The 17,534-nt window shown below is 68.8% G+C and overlaps 2 protein-coding genes across 2 annotated transcripts; one reads left to right on the top strand and one right to left on the bottom strand.

Moving 5' to 3' along the window:
* Window positions 1–2,464: 2,464 nt before the first annotated feature.
* Window positions 2,465–5,673, bottom strand: GTSF1 (gametocyte specific factor 1). Its single transcript, XM_048327612.1, has 5 exons — window positions 4,312–5,673; window positions 3,327–3,453; window positions 3,183–3,253; window positions 3,000–3,081; window positions 2,465–2,655 (listed from the first exon to the last, which is right to left on the bottom strand). The coding sequence occupies exons 1-4, from the start codon at window positions 4,402–4,404 to the stop codon at window positions 3,076–3,078; spliced, it is 297 nt and encodes a 98-aa protein (XP_048183569.1). The 5' UTR covers window positions 4,405–5,673; the 3' UTR covers window positions 2,465–2,655; window positions 3,000–3,075.
* Window positions 5,650–16,844, top strand: NCKAP1L (NCK associated protein 1 like). Its single transcript, XM_048327439.1, is given in 35 exon segments — window positions 5,650–5,764; window positions 5,767–5,801; window positions 6,220–6,330; window positions 6,615–6,707; window positions 6,798–6,854; window positions 6,934–7,076; window positions 7,453–7,543; window positions 7,626–7,763; window positions 8,380–8,428; window positions 8,548–8,582; window positions 8,584–8,705; window positions 8,953–9,009; window positions 9,386–9,482; window positions 9,997–10,106; window positions 10,422–10,500; window positions 10,502–10,555; window positions 10,642–10,723; window positions 10,882–10,940; window positions 11,313–11,458; window positions 11,871–12,003; window positions 12,075–12,194; window positions 12,784–12,923; window positions 13,074–13,205; window positions 13,291–13,509; window positions 13,898–14,028; window positions 14,109–14,206; window positions 14,756–14,843; window positions 14,928–14,963; window positions 14,966–15,009; window positions 15,111–15,191; window positions 15,286–15,379; window positions 15,493–15,609; window positions 15,881–15,990; window positions 16,075–16,164; window positions 16,676–16,844. Coding segments are annotated over 35 exon segments (3,384 nt in total). The 5' UTR covers window positions 5,650–5,700; the 3' UTR covers window positions 16,805–16,844.
* The last annotated feature ends 690 nt before the right edge of the window (window positions 16,845–17,534 follow it).

Raw genomic sequence — 17,534 nt, 5'->3', positions numbered from 1 at the left:
ACCCATGTCCCCGTGTCCCCATGTCCCTGTGTCCCCCCATGTCCCCGTGTCCCCGTGTCCCCATATCCCCATGTCCTCTTATCCCATATCCCCATGTCCCCATATCCCATGTTCCATCTCTCCATGTCCCCATATCCCCATGTCCCCATCTCTCCACGTCCCCATGTCCCCGTGTCCCCATGTCCCTGTGTCCCCCCATGTCCCCGTGTCCCCGTGTCCCCATATCCCCATGTCCTCTTATCCCATCTCTCCGTGTCCCCATATTCCCATGTCCCCATATTCCATGTCCCCATATCCCCATGAACCCATGTCTCCATGTCCCTATATCCCCATATCCCCATATCCCCGTGTCCCCATATCCCCATGTCCCCATATCCCTGTGTCCCCATGTCTCTGTGTCCCCATGTCCTCTTATCCCATCTCTCCGTGTCCCCATGTCCCCGTGTCCCCATATCCCTGGTGTCCCCACATCCCCACGTCCTCATTTGGGGTCACCCCTCTTGTGACCCTTCCCACCCCCCCCCCCCCCATTTGGGGTGATCCCCCTGCAATCCATCACAGGGCATTTTGGGGCCAAATCCTGGGATTTTCCTGCTGCGGCAGCAGGAAGGGATTTGGGGGGGACTCCCCTTCCCTCGCTGTTTTGGGGTGAAAGTGTTGGTTTTTGGGGTGTTCCATGTTTTTCCCCCAAACTCCTGCCTCGAGGAACCCTAGGGCTCTTTTGGGGGGTCCCAGCAGCCCCAAAATCTGGGATCTCCATCCCTGTCCAGGCCAGGACGGGGAGAAGTCGTTAAAAACCCCCGGGATGATGCCAAAAAAACGGGAAATCACCCCAAATGTGCCACGGGCAGAATTCCTCCAGGATTTGGGGGGGAAGTGGGACAACAAAGGTGACAACGGGGTGACAGAGATCGGGGGATGCCACCAGAACATTCCGGATCCTCCCTGCCCGGGGAATTCCCGGCGGGAGCAGGCCCGGGGAAGGCTCCGGGGAGAGGGAAAATCGCCACGAAAAATTGGTGGAAAAGCGGGATCCGCCTGTTTTTTCCCACACGGTGACGGCGATCCCGTTTTCCAGCCCCGCCCGGATCCACCCTCGCAGGAAAACTCCCGGCCAGGGCCAGGACACGCAGGGAGAGGGGTCAGGGAAAGCTGGAAAAAGCTGGAAAAAGCTGGAAAAAGCTGGAAAAATCCATCCTGAACCCCGTCCGGAGCTGGGTGGGATTTGGGGGGGGGTCCCACCTGAGGCGTGGGGTGGGATTTGGGTTGGGGCGAGCGGATAAATCCCGCTGGGAGCGTCCTGGTTCTCCACGTGGAGCTGGGAGGGGTGGAAAATTCCCAATAAAGGGTTTAAAAAAAGGATTTTGGGGAAAAAACGAGCGGGATAAGCCCAGGGAAGGGAGGGAGCGATCCCGGGGTGAGGGCTCCGCGTTGGGATCGGGATGGGGATGGGGAATGCGGGAAAGGGGACGGGCTCGGGAGGCGCAGCTGTTGCCAGATGTTGGGATCCGGGGCGGGGGTGGGAATCCCGAATCCCGAATCCCGCCCCGCAGCTGCTGCGATCCCGGAATTCTCCACAATTCCAGAGCCTTCCAGAGCGCCCCCCGCTCCCCCCGCGCCGGACCCTGTGCTGCCCTCGGGGTGAACCCCTGGAAAAGGGGGGAAAAAAGGGGAGAAAAAGGCGTTTTCCCCCAAATCCAGGCGGGAGGGGGGCGGATCCCGGGGTCCGGAGGTGTCGGGGCGCGCCGCGGGGGTGGCGGGTGGCGGTGCCGATGACACAGAAATTCCCATTTCCACGTTTTCCGCCCCAAATCCGGTGGCTCCGAGCTGAGCGCAGCTCCCGGCGCGGGGGGGGGCCCGGAGCGATCCCGCCGGAGGGAGGAGGAATTTGGGGAGGGGGGTGGGGATCTCCCCCCTCCCGAGGGTCCCGGTGGGGGTCCCGGGGGGTCCCAGGGATGGGGATGGCGCTGTGACAATTTTTGGGAAGGATTCCCAGGGTGGGGGGCAGGGGATCCCACCCCCGTCACGGCCCCCCAGGGTGGGGACCCCCCTGTTGTCCCCCCTCCCCCAGGGTGGGGTCCCCCTTGTCCGCCCCCCAGGGCGGGGTCCCCTGGCCCAGTACCCCGAGCGCGAGGGGGGGGCTTGCGCAAGAGGCCCCAAAATAGCCCCCCCCCGAGCCCAAAATTCCTCCTGGGAGCGCCGGATCGGAGGGAAAGGGAATGCGGGGAGGTGGGGGACGGGACAGGGAGTGACGGGGACACATCGAGGGGGGGTGGCAGGGTGACACCGGGGGGGTGACAGGGACACTGCCAGGCCCGGGAGGGACAGGACCAGGCCAGGGCAGGGTGGGGATCCCCGCGTTCCCACCCCCGCGTGTCTCCTGTCCCCCCTCCCACCGCCCCCCCCCCCCCCCCCCTCCGGGCTGCGGGGGACACCGCGGGGACTTGTAGCGATTTTATTTCCGAAAATATTTAAAAGCCGGAGGGGCCCCTCCGGCTCCGAGCCCCCTCCCGGCCCCCAGGACCCCCCCGGCCCTTGGAGGAGCCCCCTCCCGCTGCCGCCGTCCTGGGCCGTGCTGTCCCCGGGCGGGGTCCCGCTGTCGCCGGCCGGGATTTCCTCGGTGACAGCCGCTCCGAGGGGGTGGCGGGGTCGGAGCTGGGGGCGAGAGGGGCGGGGGGGGTCAGTGCAGGTGCCCTGGGGGGACACCTGAGTGTGGCACTTGGGAACAGTCACACAGCTGAGTGTGACACTTGGGGACACACAGACAGCTGAGTGTGGCACGTGGGGACACTCACACACCTGAGTGTGGCACTTGGGGACACTCACACAGCTGAGTGTGACACCTGGGGACACACAGACACGGCTGTGACACCTGGAGACACTCACACAGCTGAGTGTGGCACTTGGGGACACACAGACAGCTGAGCGTGGCACTTGGGGACACTCACACACACCCGAGTGGCACTCGGGGGGGTGACACCCCTGTCCCCGGGTCCCACCTGTAGCAGGGGGTGGGCAGATCCCCCTTGGTGACCTGCAGGATGAACGGGGGGGGCTCCTCCAGCTGCAGCTCGCTCAGCTCTGCGCAGGGGACACGACGGGGACACCGTGAGGACACGACGGGGACGTGCCAGCCCCGGGGGGACACCGGGGGGGCTCTGGGGACACTTGGGGACCCTCACCTGCGTCCCAGTCCTCCCGGCACGGGGGGGGCTGCCAGGCGAGGGGGGCTCCCCGGCCGCGTCCTCGGGGTCTGCGGGGACAGAGGTGAGGGGGGGACACAGCTGGGGACAGCTGGGGACACCCGGGGGGGGGACACCGCGTACCTGGGGGCAGCTCGAGCGGGAGTTTGTCGGGGCAGGAGGTGACGTGGCTGCGCAGGTGGCCGCGGGGGACGCGGTGGCGAGCGTTGAAGGGACACGTGGCCAAGGTGCGGGACACCTGCGGGTTGTTCTGGGGGGGACAGGGGGGACTGGGGGGGGGGACACCGACCGCGACCCCCAGCACGCCCTGGACCCCCAACCCCAAACCCCCCGCGGACCCCAGACCCTCACAGACCCCGACCCCCTGACAGGTCCTGGACCCCTAACCCCAAACCCCCCGCGGACCCCAGACCCTCAGGCCTCCCCCCGGCAGGTCCTGGACCCCAAAACGGACCCCGACCCCTCACCTGTCAGGTCCTGAACCCCAACCCAAATTCCCCGCGACCCCAGACCCACAAAGACTTCGATCAGGGCAGGTCCTGGACCTCAAAACGGGGCCCGATCCCTGGCAGGCCCCGGTCTCCAGCCCCGCTCCCAGGTCCCGGTGCCCCCCAGGTCCCGGTGTCCCCCCCATGTCCCGGTGTGTCCCCCCCAGGTCCCGGTGTCCCCCCAGGTCCCGGTGCCCCCATGTCCCGGTGTGTCCCCCCCATGTCCCGGTGTCCCCCATGTCCCGGTGTCCCCCAGGTCCCGGTGTGTCCCCCCCAGGTCCCGGTGTGTCCCCAGGTCCCGGTGTCCCCCCCCCAAGTCCCGGTGCCCCCCCAGGTCCCGGTGTGTCCCTCCAGGTCCCGGTGTCCCCCCCATGTCCCGGTGTCCCCCCCCATGTCCCGGTGTGTGCCTCCAGATCCCGGTGTCCCCCCATATCCCGGTGTGTCCCCCCCGGTCCCGGTGTCCCCCCAGGTCCCGGTGTGTCCCCCCCAAGTCCCGGTGCCCCCCCAGGTCCCGGTGTCCCCCTATGTCCCGGTGCCCCCCCGGTCCCGGTGTGTCCCTCCAGATCCCGGTGTCCCCCATGTCCCGGTGCCCCCCCGGTCCCGGTGTGTCCCCCGCGCACCTGCTGGCAGCGCACCAGGTGATAGGGCAGGCGGCACACGCGCACCTGGTGGCTCCGGTCGTACGGGCACTGCACGAGCGCGTCGGGCTCCATGGGGCGGGACCGCCGGGCACGGCCCGGTATCACCCGGCACGGCCCGGTCCCGGTCCTGTCCCACCGGGCACGGCCCGGCCGCGGTTCGATCCTACCGGGCCCGGCTCAGTCCCGGTTCGGTCTCACCGGCCACAGTTTGGTCCCAGCGGTCCCGGTTCTGTCCCAGTTCGGTCCCAGCGGGGCTGGTTCGGTTCCTGTCCCGTCCCAGCGGTGCCGGTTCTGTCCCGGTTCGGTCCCAGCGGCGCTGGTTCGGTTCCTGTCCCGTCCCAGCGGTCCCAGTTCTGTCCCGGTTCGGTCCCAGCGGGGCTGGTTCGGTTCCTGTCCCGTCCCAGCGGTGCCGGTTCTGTCCCGGTTCGGTCCAGCGGGGCTGGTTCGGTTCCTGTCCCGTCCCAGCGGTGCCGGTTCTGTCCCGGTTCGGTTCCTTCGGTGCCGGTTCCGTCTCTCGGCAGCGTCGCCGTTACCGCGGCAACGGGAGCTGCTTCCGGGTCCTCCGCGCCGCTGGGGGGCGCCGCGCGCCGTCGTCGTGGCAACGGGAGAGCGGGAAAATTTGGGCTAAATCGGCCCCAATTGGGGTCAAACAGGCCCGGATTGGGGTTCTACGGAGCCGGGTTGGGCTGTACGGGAGCAGACTGGGCTTAAATGGGCCCCGACTGGGAATAAAACGAGCCCTGATTGGGTCCCTGATTTGGGATCTATGCGATCAGTTTGGGGATAAATGGGACCAAATGGGGGTGAGCGGACCAAAATGGGACAAACGGGAGCGGATTGGTTCTGTATGAGCTCGAATTGGTTCTGTATGAGCCCAGGAAGCGCTGTAAGGCCCAGAAACCGATATGAAGGCCCTGACACCGGTATAAGGGCCCTGACCCCAATATGAGGGCCCTGACCCCAATATGAGGGCCCCAGCACCGATATATGGGCCTGGAGTGGGGCTGTCACGGCCCCAGATGGGGCTGATGGTGGCATCGGCCATCAGTGGTGTCACCCGTCATGGTGTCACCCATCAGCAGTGTCACCCAGATGCCACCCACGGTGTCAGGCAGTGCTGGCATCGGCCGACACTGGTGTCCCCCACGGTGTTGTCCCCCACGGTGTTGTTGTCCCCCACGGTGTTGTTGTCCCCCACACCCGGTGTCCCCCGCCCATGTCCCCCGCGGTGTCACGGGGTGGTGGCAGCGCTGTCACGTGGCCCCGGTGGCCCCAGCGCGGCCGGGCCCAGCCCAGGAAGGGGAAGTTGGGGCTTGGGGCCTTTTGGGGACCGTGGGGGTGACACGGGGGTGCCACCGGGGTGCCACCATGTCCCTGCCCTCGGTGTACGGGGACAAACTGGCTGAGAAGCTGACGCTGCTCAACGAGCGCGGCCGGGGGTCCTCGTGCGCGTCTACCACATCAAAAAGGTGGGTGGGGGGTCCTGGGGGGACACGCGGGGGGTCCCCAACCCCCTCCGGCTGCTGATGGGGAGCAGCCAAAGGGCTGTGGGGACCGGGGGGGGGTGGGGGAATTTGGGGAGGGGGACGGCCCAGGAGGGGTTTTAGGGGGGTTTTGACCTCCTGGTCAGGGAGGGGCTTGGACGGGGGGGGGATTGGGGGGTCCCTGGTCAAGGAGGGGCTTGGACAGGGGGGGTTTGGGGGGTCCCAGCCCAGGGAGGGTTGGGGCAGGGCGGGTTTTTGGGGGGGGATCCAGCCCGAGAGGGGTTTGGGGGGGTTTGGGGGGAGAAGCTCTTTTCTGCAGGGGGATTTTGGGGTGTCCCATCCCGGGAAGGAGTTTTTGGGGTCAGTTTGGGGGGGGAGGGGTTCTGATCGCGGGGTCCCCCAGACGTGCTCGGACCCCCGCACGCGGCCGCCTTTCCTTGGGGACAAGGCCATGGAGGCCTCGGCCAAGTTCATCCAGAAGAAATTCCCGCACCTGGACGTGCGGAGCAGCACCGTGAGTGTCCCCTTGTCCCCGCTGTCCCCGTGTCCCCACCCACCGTGTCCCCACTCCCTGTGGGATTTTCCACCCCCCTCCGTGCCCCCCTTGTGCCACCCCACCCTGCGTGTCCCTCTGTCACTTCTCCCTGGGTGTCCCCCCCCGTGCCACCCCCTCCCTGGGTGTCCCCACTGTCACCTCACCCTGGATGTCCCCTTTTCTCACCGCTCCCCGCGCGTCCCCCCGGTGCCACCCCCACCGCGGTGTCCCCCCCGTGCCACCCACGCCGCTGTCCCCTGCAGCAGCACCTGGGGCCAGTGCACAGGGACAAGGGGGACATCGTGCGGGTGCTGGCACCGTTCTACCACACCTTCCTGGACGTGCTGGAGTTCCGGGTGAGCCGGGGGGGGGACAGAGGGGACAGGGAGGGTCACCCAGAGCCGGGGACACGGCGGTGACACGCGGCGCTGTCCCCTCGCCGCCAGGACCACGTGTACGAGCTGCTCAACACCATCGACGCCAGCCAGTGCTTCTTCGACATCGTGAGTGCCGCCCGCGGGGACCCACCCTGGGGTGTCCCCGCCGTCCCCGCCGCGCTCACGGCTGTCTCCTCCCCGCCAGCACATCAACTACGACTTCACCAAGGGCTACCTGGACCTGGTTGTCACCTACGTGTCGCTGGTGCTGCTGCTGGCGCGCACCGAGGAGCGGCGGCTGCTGCTGGGGCTCTACCACTGCGCGCACGAGATGAGCCACGGCGCCAGGTGCCACCGCTGTCCCCACCGGGGATGTCCCCAACGCCGCGGCCCTGCGGGGGTGGCTCCGGGGCTGTCCCCAACGCTGTGTCCCCAGCACCGTGTCCCCACCGGGGCTGTCCCCAGCACCGTGTCCCCAACGCTGTATCCCCAGCACCGTGTCCCCACCCGGGCTGTCCCCAACGCTGCGTCCCCAGCACCGTGTCCCCAGCGTGTCCCCACCGGGGCTGTCCCCAGCACCGTGTCCCCAGCACCGTGTCCCCACGTCTGTGTCCCCACCGGGGCTGCCGCCAGCACCGTGTCCCTCCGGGGCCAGGCCCGGGGCTGTCCCCAAGGCCGTGCCCTCCTCGGGGCTGTCCCCAACGTGTCCCCGTGTCCCCGGCAGCGAGCCCGGCTTCGCCCGCCTGGCGCAGATGGTGCTGGAGTACGAGCACCCCCTCAAGAAGCTGCCCGAGGAGTTCGGGCCCCACACCAAGGTGGGTCGGGGGTCCCCGGTGACCGGCAGGGCCACCCCCCGCCCGGGCCGGTGTCCCCAGCGCCGCCGTGTCCCCGTGGCAGGCCGTGAGCAGCGCGCTGCTGTCGCTGCGGGCGCCGTTGGCGCGGCGCTGCCAGGATGCAGAGCAGTGGCGGCGGGAGCAGCTCCTGAGCCTGCTGGGACCCGCCGGGGACATGCTGAGCCCGGCCACGTGCGACAGCGTGAGTGGCACGGGGACACGGGCTATGGGGTCATGGGGACATGAGGTATGGGGACATGGGGACATGGGGTATGGGGTCACGGGGACACGGGGTATGGGGACATGGGGACATGGGGACATGGGGACATGGGGACATGGGGACACGGGGGTATGGGGACATGGGGACAGGGGCTATGGGGTCATGGGGACATGGGGACACGGGGTATGGGGACATGGGGACACGGGGTATGGGGACATAAGGACATGGGGTATGGGGTATGGGGACATGGGGTATGGGGACATGCTGAGCCCGGCCACCTGCGACAGCGTGAGTGGCACGGGGACAGGGGGTATGGGGTACGGGACATGGGGGTATGGGGACATGGGGACATGGGGACATGGGGTATGGGGACATGGGGTATGGGGTATGGGGACATGGGGTATGGGGACATGGGGACACGGGGTATGGGGACATGGGGTATGGGGTATGGGGACATGCTGAGCCCGGCCACCTGTGACAGAGTGAGTGACACCGGCACATTGGGGACTGAGGGATATGGGGACACAGGGAGATGGGGACAGTGACAGGCACTGGGAAGGGTCAGGGGACAGTGGCGTGGTGACACCGGTGTCCCCAGATGGCCTGTGAGTACCTGTCCCTGGAGGTGATGGAGCGCTGGATCATCCGTGAGTGCTGGCACTGCCCGCGGCTCCCCAACCCCTCCTGGGCACTGTCCCCACCCCCCGCTCCCCGTTTTGGGGTCCCCCCGGCGCCGGGGGTCCCTGACGCGAGGCTGTCCCCGCAGTGGGGTTCCTGGTGTGCCCGGGGGCTCTGGCCGCCGCCCCCCCCGTGCCAGGAGCTGTGGCGCCAGGCGCTGCAGGGCACCCTCTTTGTCACCCTCCTGCGCGACGAGGCCATCGCCGTGCACAAGGTCACCGAGGAGCTGCTGGGGGGGCTCAAGGGGTGAGGACCCCCCCCGGGGGGTGGCACAGCCGGTGCCAGGGTCTGGGGGCTTCACAGGGAGCGGGGCCGGGGGCTCTGGAGGGTGCCAAGGGGGGCTGGGCGCTGTTCAGGGGGCTTTGGGAGTGCTCGGGGGGTCTCCTGGGGGTCTCCCAGGTGCCCGGGGGGTAGCAGGGTCTGGGGGCTGTACCCAGGGGGCTCCGGGGGTGCCCGGGGGTCCCCCAGGGCTGTGCCAGGTGTCCCTCCCCAGGTACGGGAAGCGCGTGGCCGATGTCAAGGAGTGCCGGGACCACGCGGTGGCTCACAGGTCTGAGGCCAGCGGGGCCAGCGGGGCCAGCGGGGCTGGGGGAGGCTGGGGAGGGTCCCGGGGGTCCGGGGCGCCCCCAAAACACGGGGGGTCCTGGGGGGGGTCTCGGACCCCGGGCGGAGATTGGGGGTGCCCCGATTTCACCCGTGCTGTCCCCTGGGGGTGGCCAGGGGGCTCGGTTGGGTGGCCCTGACCCTGATCCCCCTCTCGCTCCCCATCCTGACCCCCCCAAATCCCCACAGAGTCACCATCCGGGGTCCCCTCCCATTCCTGCGGGGGGGTTCTGTCCCCTCACCCTGCTCCCCCCGGATCGTCCCCACCCCCCACAACCCCCGAGACCCACAGTGACCCCCCAAACCCTTCCTGGCCCCCCCAGCCCGGCGCTGCACCGGGGCCGCCGCTCGTTCCTGCGCGGGGCTGTGCGGGAGCTCGTGGCGCTGCTGGAGGATCAGCCGGGGCTGCTGGGGCCCAAGGTGCGGCCGGGGGGGTTTGGGAGATTTTGGGGGGATTTTGGGGTGCGGGGCGTTGTGTGTGCGGGGTTTGGGGCTTGCGCTTTGGGGGTTTTGGGGAGTTTAGGGGGTGTGGGGTTGTAGGATTTGGGATACAGGGGAATGGGAACAGGATTTGGGGTGTGGGGTGGGGCGGTGCTGGATTAGGGGTGGAGGGGTGGGAAAAGGGTTTGGGGTGCTGGATTTGGGGTTCAGGGGGTGGGCACAGGGTTTGGGGTGCGGGGTTTGGGGTGCAGGGGGTGGGCACAGGGTTTGGGGTGCTGGATTAGGGGTGCAGGGGGTGGGCACAGGGTTTGGGGTGCGGGGTTTGGGATGCAGGGGGTGGGCACAGGATTTGGGGTGCTGGATTTGGGGTTCAGGGGGTGGGCACAGGATTTGGGTGCGGGGGATGCGTGCCGGGCTCTGCCCATCCCTGGTGGTTCACGGTGGGTCCGGGGGCTTCCCGGGCTCCCCCCGACCCCCTCGCCAACCCCCCCAGGCCCTGCTGGTGTTCGTGGCCCTGTCGCTGTGTCGCGACGAGGTGAGCTGGCTGTCGCGGCACGCCGAGCACGCCACCAAGACCAAGAGCCCCGAGGACTTCGCCGACAGGTGGGGACAGGGAGGGGACACCCGCAGGGACACCCCGGGCGTGGGACGGGCGGGCTTGGGGGGCTCAGCCGGGAGGGTCCGGGCGGGGTCCGGGGGTCCGGGGGAGTTCAGAGGGGCTCGGGGAGGGGGGTTGGGAGCCCCTGGGGGAACTCAGAGAGGTTCGGGGGGGCACTGGGGCGGTTCGGGGGGGTCCGAGAGGTTCTGTGGAGCCTCGAGGACGTTCAGTGGTTTTGGGGGGATTCGGGGGGGATTCGGGGGGCACTGGCAGAGTCCGGAGTGTTTGGGGGGGGGTCTCTAATGGCCCCCCTGGCGCAGCCGCATCGCGGAGCTGCTGTTCGCGCTGGAGCAGCTGCGGGCGCTGGTGCGGCGGCACCGGCGGGTCCTGGGCCGGTACCAACCGGCAGTACCTGGCCCGCTTCGACGCGCTCGTGCTCAGCGACGTCATCCAGGTACCCGCGGGGGGGGGGGGGTGGCCCTGTCCCCTGAGCCTCCTCCGGGCTGCCCCTGTCCCCTGAGCCCGCCCGTGTCCCCCCAGAACCTCTCGGTGTGTCCCGAGGAGGAGTCCGTGATCCTCTCGTCCTTCGTCAGCTCCCTCTCGGCTCTCTCTGCCAAAGAAGGTGCGGCCGTGTCCCCTCCCAGCCCCGAATGTCCCCTCCCCGTGTCCCCGCTGTCCCGGGAGCCCGGGCCGTGCTGGGTACCCCGAGGGGTGGCGGCTCCACCCTGTGGTGGCACTGCCACCCCCCAGCCCCGTCCCCACGTCCCTCTGTCCCCGCAGTGGATGACAAGGAGCAGTTTGACTTCACCGCCCTGCGCCTCGACTGGTTCCGGCTCCAGGTGGTGGCCCTGGCCCTGGCCCTGTCCCCCTGCTGTCCCTGTCCCCATCCCAATCTCCACCTTTGTTCCCATCCCTGTGCCAATCCCATTCCTCCCCTGTCCCTGCCGTCCCCATCCTTGTCCCCACATCCCCTGACCCTGTCCCTGTCCCCCCATCCCCTGTCCCCACATCCCCTGTCCCTGTCCCCACATCCCCTGTCCCTGTCCCCATGTCCCCTGACCCTGACCCTGTCCCCCCATCCCATGTCCCTGACCCTGTCCCCTGACCCTGTCCCTGTCCCCACATCCCCTGTCCCTGTCCCTGTCCCTGTCCCTGTCCCCTGACCCTGTCCCTGTCCCCGCTGTCCCCGCTGTCCCCACCTCTGTCCCCAGGCCTACACGAGCGTGGCGAAGGCGGCGCTGCCGCTGGTCTCCAACGGGGACGTGGGACGCGTCATGAACCTCGTGGTGTTCCACACGCGCCTACTGGACCAGCCCGAGGAGCTGCTGGATGAGGTCTCCGACCTGTCCCACCTCTGGTGAGCCCCTGTCCCCCTTCTCCTGCCCCTCTCGTGCCCCTGTACCCCCTTTTCCCACTCCCCATCCCATTTTCCTTCCCTTTTCCCACCCCTGTACCCCCTTCCTCCACTCCCTACCCCATTTCGGCCCCTCTCCTGCCCCTTTTCCTGACCCCCCTTCTACCCCCTTTCTCTGCCCTTTTCCTGCCCCTGTACCCTCTTTTCCCACCCCATACCCCTTTTTCCTGCCCTTTTCCCACCCTGTACCCCCTTCTCCCACCCCACCCCTTTTTCCACCCTTTTCCCACCCTTGTCCCACCCCATCCCCATTTCCCTGCCCTTTTCCCGTCCCTGTACCCCCTTTTCCCGCCCCATCTCCCCTTTTCCCACCCCTTTTCCCCCTCCATCCCCCTGTCCCCGCCCTGTCCCGCAGTTTCTACCCCCGGCCCCTGGAGCGGATGTTCGCGGTGACGCTGGAGGAGCCGTCCATGCTCCGCTTCACCATCGCCTTCCCCCTGCTCTGCGCCCACTTCTCGCGCTGCCCGCACCCCATGTGCCCCGAGGAGGTGGGTGACACCCCGGGGGGGGTCCCCTGGCCGTGTCCCCGGCTCTGAGGGGTCCCGGTGTCCCCTCCCAGTACCCGCAGCTGGAGGCGGCGGCGCTGGGGCTCTGCCACAAATTCCTGGAGGAGCTGGCGCGGGTGGGCAGCGGCTGCGTCCTGGATGCCTGCGCCGAGCAGCACAACCTGAGCCAGCAGGTCCCGACAGGGGGATCCGGAGGGTCTGGGGGGCTCAGGGGGGTCTGGGAACTTCAGGGGGCTCTGGGACCTTCGGGGGGCTCAGGGGGGTCCAGGGGGTCTGGGACTTTTGGGGGGATTGGTGACCCTTGGGGGCTTCAGGGCCTTTGGGATTTTGGTGGCCTTTGGGGTCTCCACAACCTCGGGGGCTCAGTGGCCTTTGGGAGCTTCAGGAGTTTTGGGGTCTCCAGGAGCTTTGGGGCTTCAGTGGCCTTTGGGGGATCCAGGGCTTTGGGGGTTTTATCACCTTCAGGATCCCTCTGGCTTTTTGGGTCTCCACCACCTCAAGGTCTCCATCAGCTTGAGGATCTCTGTGGCCTTTGGGGTCTTCAGGGGTTCTGGGGTCTCTGTGGCTTTTGGGGTCTCCGTGGCCTCTCTGTCCCCTTGTCCTTCTGTCTCCACCAAACCTTCGGGATGGGGAAGTTTCTCCACGGGAGCAAAACCTGGCAGGGCATTCCCCCAACCCAGCCCTGGGGGACGGTGGCCTGTGGCCCTGGTGACCCCATTTGGGGTGTCCCCACGTCCCCATGAGCCTGTCCCCACCCCTCAGCTGCTGCCCAAGCACTGCGCAGCCACCATCAGCAGAGCCCGCGGCAAGAAAACCCCGAAGCAGCCGCCCCGCAAAGGGGACCCCGACAGGGACAAGCCGGGGACAGAGAGCCAACGGCGTGACCGGACGCTGACCACCAAGTGAGCGTCACCCGGGGCAGGACTGTCCCCACGGGGTCACGGTGTGCCTGATGAGGCCACCAGAGCTTGGGTGTGGGCACGGTGTGGGTATGATTGTCCCCAGGGGACGCGGATTGTCCCCGTGTGGTCACACCATGGTTGTCCCCCCAGCATGGACAAGCTGCACCTGACCCTGGCTGAGCTGTCCCTGAGCCTCAACCATGTCCCCAACTTCACCGTCTTTGGGCACAAGGTGACACCGGCCGAGTACCTGAGCAGCCACCTGGAGACGCGCCTGACCAGGTGGGGATGCACCGGGGCCGCGCCGGGGCCGAGCGGGGCCGAGGGGACGCACAGCGCGTCCCTCACCGCCCTCGTGTCCCCCCAGGGCCATCGTGGCCATGGCTGGCTACAGCCAGGCCACGCAGGAGGTGGCCCGGCCCTCGGAGGTGCTGGCGGGGCTGGGGGCCTACATGGGGCTGGTGCAGCGGCTGGGACAGTTGGTGGCACTGGACACGGGGCGGCTGCTCCGCGCGGTGCTGCTGCAGCAGAGCCACCCCCGCGATGCCAGCGGGCAGCCCACGCTGACCGCCATCTACACGGACTGGTGCGTGTCCCCCGCGGGGCTGGGGACACGGGGACGGGGGTGGGTGACGCTGCTGTGGGGTCATGGGGCAGCAGCTCGTGGTCCCTTCAGCACCATCCCGATCCCAGTGCCCTGAGCCTGTCCCAGTGCCCAAATCCGGATCCCAGTGCCCTGAGCCTGTCCCCAGCCCCCAAATCCCCATCCCAGTGCCCTGAGTCTGTCCCCAGCCCCCAAATCCCCACCCCAGTGCCCTGAGCCTGTCCCCAGTGCCCTGAGCCTGTCCCCAGCCCCCAAATCCCCACCCAGTGCCCTGATCCCGGGTCCTGTTGCTGTGGGTCGCGGTGCCACGGGTGGCATTCCCCTGGGTGGCACTCCCGGAGGTGACAGCGCCGTGTCCCCGTGCCCGCAGGTACCTGGAGGCCCTGCTGCGCCAGGCCAGCACCGGGGCCGTGCTCCTGTCCCCGGCCCTCCAGGCCTTCACCACGGTGCCCCGCGAGGAGCAGCCCCCGTTCAGCGCCGCCGAGTTCTCCGACATCTCAGGTGGGGTCTGGGGGGGGGGTCTGGGGGATTTGTCACCTCCCCTGTCCCCGCGGGGGTCCCCACCCTGTCCCCTCCCGCAGAGATGCGGGCGCTGGCCGAGCTCATCGGGCCCTACGGGATGAAGTTCCTGAGCGAGAACCTGATGTGGCACGTGGGGTCCCAGGTCACCGAGCTGAAGGTACGGGGGGGGCTGGGGACAGGGGACAGTGGGCTGGGACAGGGATCAGAGGGCTGGGGACCGTGACAGGGCAGGCAGGGCCACCCTGGGGCCACCCCAACCCCGTCCCTGCCTGTCCCTTGGGCTTTGTGCGAGGGTCAGAGGTGCTGAGTCCCGCAGGGTCCCTCATATCCCCAGTGTCCCCATGTCCCCATGTCCCCATGTCCCCCAGTGTCCCCAGTGTCCCCATGTCCCCCATGTCCCCCAGTGTCCCCATGTCCCCATGTCCCTAGTATCCCCATATCCCCCAGTGTCCCCACTGTCCCCAGTGTCCCCATGTCCCCCATGTCCCCAGTGTCCCCATGTCCCCAGTGTCCCCAGTGTCCCCATGTCCCCCAGTGTCCCCATTTCCCCCCAGTGTCCCCATGTCCCCCAGTGTCCCCATGTCCCCAGTGTCCCCAGTGTCCCCATGTCCCCCAGTGTCCCCATTTCCCCCCAGTGTCCCCATGTCCCCCAGTGTCCCCATGTCCCCAGTGTCCCCAGTGTCCCAGTGTCCCCATGTCCCCGCAGAAGCTGGTGGCCGAGAACATGGACACGCTGGTGCAGCTGCGCTGCTGCAGGGCCGAGCAGAGGCCGGCGCTGCTGTCCCGCCTGACCTGTGAGTGGGGACAGGGGGTGCCACACGCGGGTGCCACCTGTGCCACCCGTGTCACACCTCCGTCCCACGCGTGTCCCCCCGCAGCGGCCGAGAACGTCCTGAAGCGCATGACCATCATTGGGAGATCCTGAGCTTCCGCGCCATGGCCCAGCAGGGCCTCAGGGAGGTGGGAGCCCCCCAAGGGGCACGCCCAGAGCACGGGACCCCCCCCCGTGGGACCCCCGACCCCACAGGGCCCCCCTGACCCCCCCCCTTTCCCCTTTCCAGGCGTTCTCCCAGCACTGCCCCTTCCTGATGGGCCCCATCGAGTGCCTGGCGGACGTGGTGACCCCCGACACCGACATCCAGGTGGGGACAGGGGCACGGGGGGGGGGCCCTCGGGCCCGCCCAGCCGTGTGGCACCGGGTGGCATCGCGTGTCCCCCCTGTCCCCGTGTCCCCAGGTCACCCTGAGCATCTTCGAGCTGGCCTCGGCCGCGGGGATCCCGTGCGAGGTGGACCCGGCGCTGGTCACTGCCCTGGCCGGCAACAGGACAGGTCCGGGGGGACTCTGGGGACACGGAGGGGCTGCCGGTGTCCCCTGGGAGCCCCCTGTCACCGGGCTGTCCCCTGGGAGCCCCCTGTCACCGGGCTGTCCCCTGCCTCTGCAGAGGGCTCGTCCCCCGAGGAGGATTACAAGGTGTCCTGCCTGCTCCTGGTGTTCGTGGCCGTGTCCCTGCCCCAGCTGGCCGCTGACCCCGCGTCCCTCTACAACCCCGAGCTGGACGGTGAGGGCTGTCCCCGTGTCCCCATGTCCCCGTGTCCCCATGTCCTGTGTGCTGGGGGTTGTCACCGTCCCATTGTCACAGCAGAGGGTTTGGGGGGGACACGGGGACACTGCGACTGCCACGGAGGGACGTGGGCACAGTGGAGACTCTGGCTGGTCCCCAACCCTCCTGTGTCCCCAACCTTCCTGAATCCTCAATCTTCCTGTGTCCCCACCTTTCTGTGTGCCCAACCCGTGTCCCCAACCTGCCGGTGTCCCCGCGGTGTCCCCAGGCTACAACAACAACCTGCACTGCCTGGCCAAGGCCATCGTCCAGGTCTCGGCCGCGCTCTTCACCGTCCACAACAAGAACATCGAGACCCACCTGAAGGAGTTCCTGCTGGTGAGCCTGGCCCTGTCCCCTCCCCGGGGGCTGTCCCTGTCCCCGCGGGATCCCTGTCCCCGCACTGACCGTCCCTGTCCCCAGCTGGCCTCGGTCAGCCTCCTGCAGCTGGGCCAGGAGCCGGACAAGGTGCGGGCGCGGAACCGCGACTCCCTCGTGCTGCTGCTGCACCTGGTGAGGGCTCCGGGGGGCTCTGGGGTGGCCCTGGGTGGGCACAGCCCCTGAGGGGCCCTTCTGGGTGGGCTTTGGGGTGAGGTCCCCCTTGGGAGGGCTCTGGGGTGTCCCCTGGGTGGGTCCTGATGTCCCCCTGGGTGGGCTCTGGGCTGTACCCGAGTGGGCTCCGGTTGGGTCCGGGGGGGGGGGGAGGCGCATCCATCTCCGACCCCCCCGGAAGCGGCTGGAATGCCGAGGGGGGGGGGGGGGCCTGGAATGTCGGGGGGGGGGCCTGGAATGTCGGGGGGGGGGGCCTGGAATGTCGGGGGGGGGCCTGGAATGCCGGGGGTGGGGGTCTCGCCCCCCGGCCCCCCGGCGGGATTGGTATTCCAGGAGCGCCCGGCCCGGCTCGGAGCAATTGAAATGCAAATATTCCAACCTGGAGCCGGGGCGGGGGGGCCGCGGGGAGGTCGGGAGGAAGAGGGGGGTGCCCTGACCCAACCGCCCCCCCCCCTCCCCCTTCGGCCGGCAGATCGTGGCCGAATCGTCCTTCCTGACGCTGGACATGCTGGAGAGCTGCTTCCCCTACGTCCTGCTGCGCAACGCCTTCCGCGAGGTGTGCCGGGACCCCCCCGGCCCCGGCAGGGCCCTCCCGCACTGACCGGACCCCCGCACCCCCGCCCGGCCCGCGCCGGGACCCCCGTGCCCCTCCCCAAATGCCCCAACCCACTCCTCCCCCCCAGAAGCCCCGCATCCCCCCCGACCCTTAAATCCCCCATGGCCACCCCTTGAGGACCCCGTGTCCCTCCCCAGACTCCCCAGCCTGTTCCCTCTCCCTCGACCCCAAATCCTCCAACCTTCCCCCCAAACGTGCCCCTCCCCAAATGCCCCAATTCCCCCCCCCCCCCCCCCAGGTCTCCCCCCGAGCCCTAAATCCCCCAACCCACCCCGTGCCAGGACCCCCGTGTCTCTCCCCAAACCTTCCAACCCCCCCCCCCCCCAGGACCCCCGTGTCCCCCCCGATCCCCAAATCCCCCTCCCTGTCCCCCCAGGACCCCCGTGTCCCTCCCCAAATGCCCCAACCCGTCCCTCCGGGACCCCCTCGTTCCTCCCGATCTCCCCCCGACCCCCCCCGAAAACCCTCCCCTCACCGCGGCCCCCCGCCCCCCTCACCGCTGGATGCCACCACCGTGTCCCCAAATGTCCCCCCGCTGTCGCCGCCGTCACTAAAAGCCTTTTTCCCCCAAACTCTCGGACTCATCCCGGGAATCATTCGGGGCCGCAGCGGCCCCCGACCCGGGGACCACTCCCGGGGACGTTCCCGGACCCTCCGGGGGATCTGGGGGTGTCCGAGCGCTGTCCGGGCTCCCGGGGGGTGTCCGGGGGGTGCC

Source organism: Corvus hawaiiensis, chromosome 24 (assembly GCF_020740725.1).
Source record: "Corvus hawaiiensis isolate bCorHaw1 chromosome 24, bCorHaw1.pri.cur, whole genome shotgun sequence".
NCBI classification, from domain to species: domain Eukaryota; kingdom Metazoa; phylum Chordata; class Aves; order Passeriformes; family Corvidae; genus Corvus; species Corvus hawaiiensis.
This window is presented reverse-complemented; position numbering and strand designations above follow the sequence as displayed.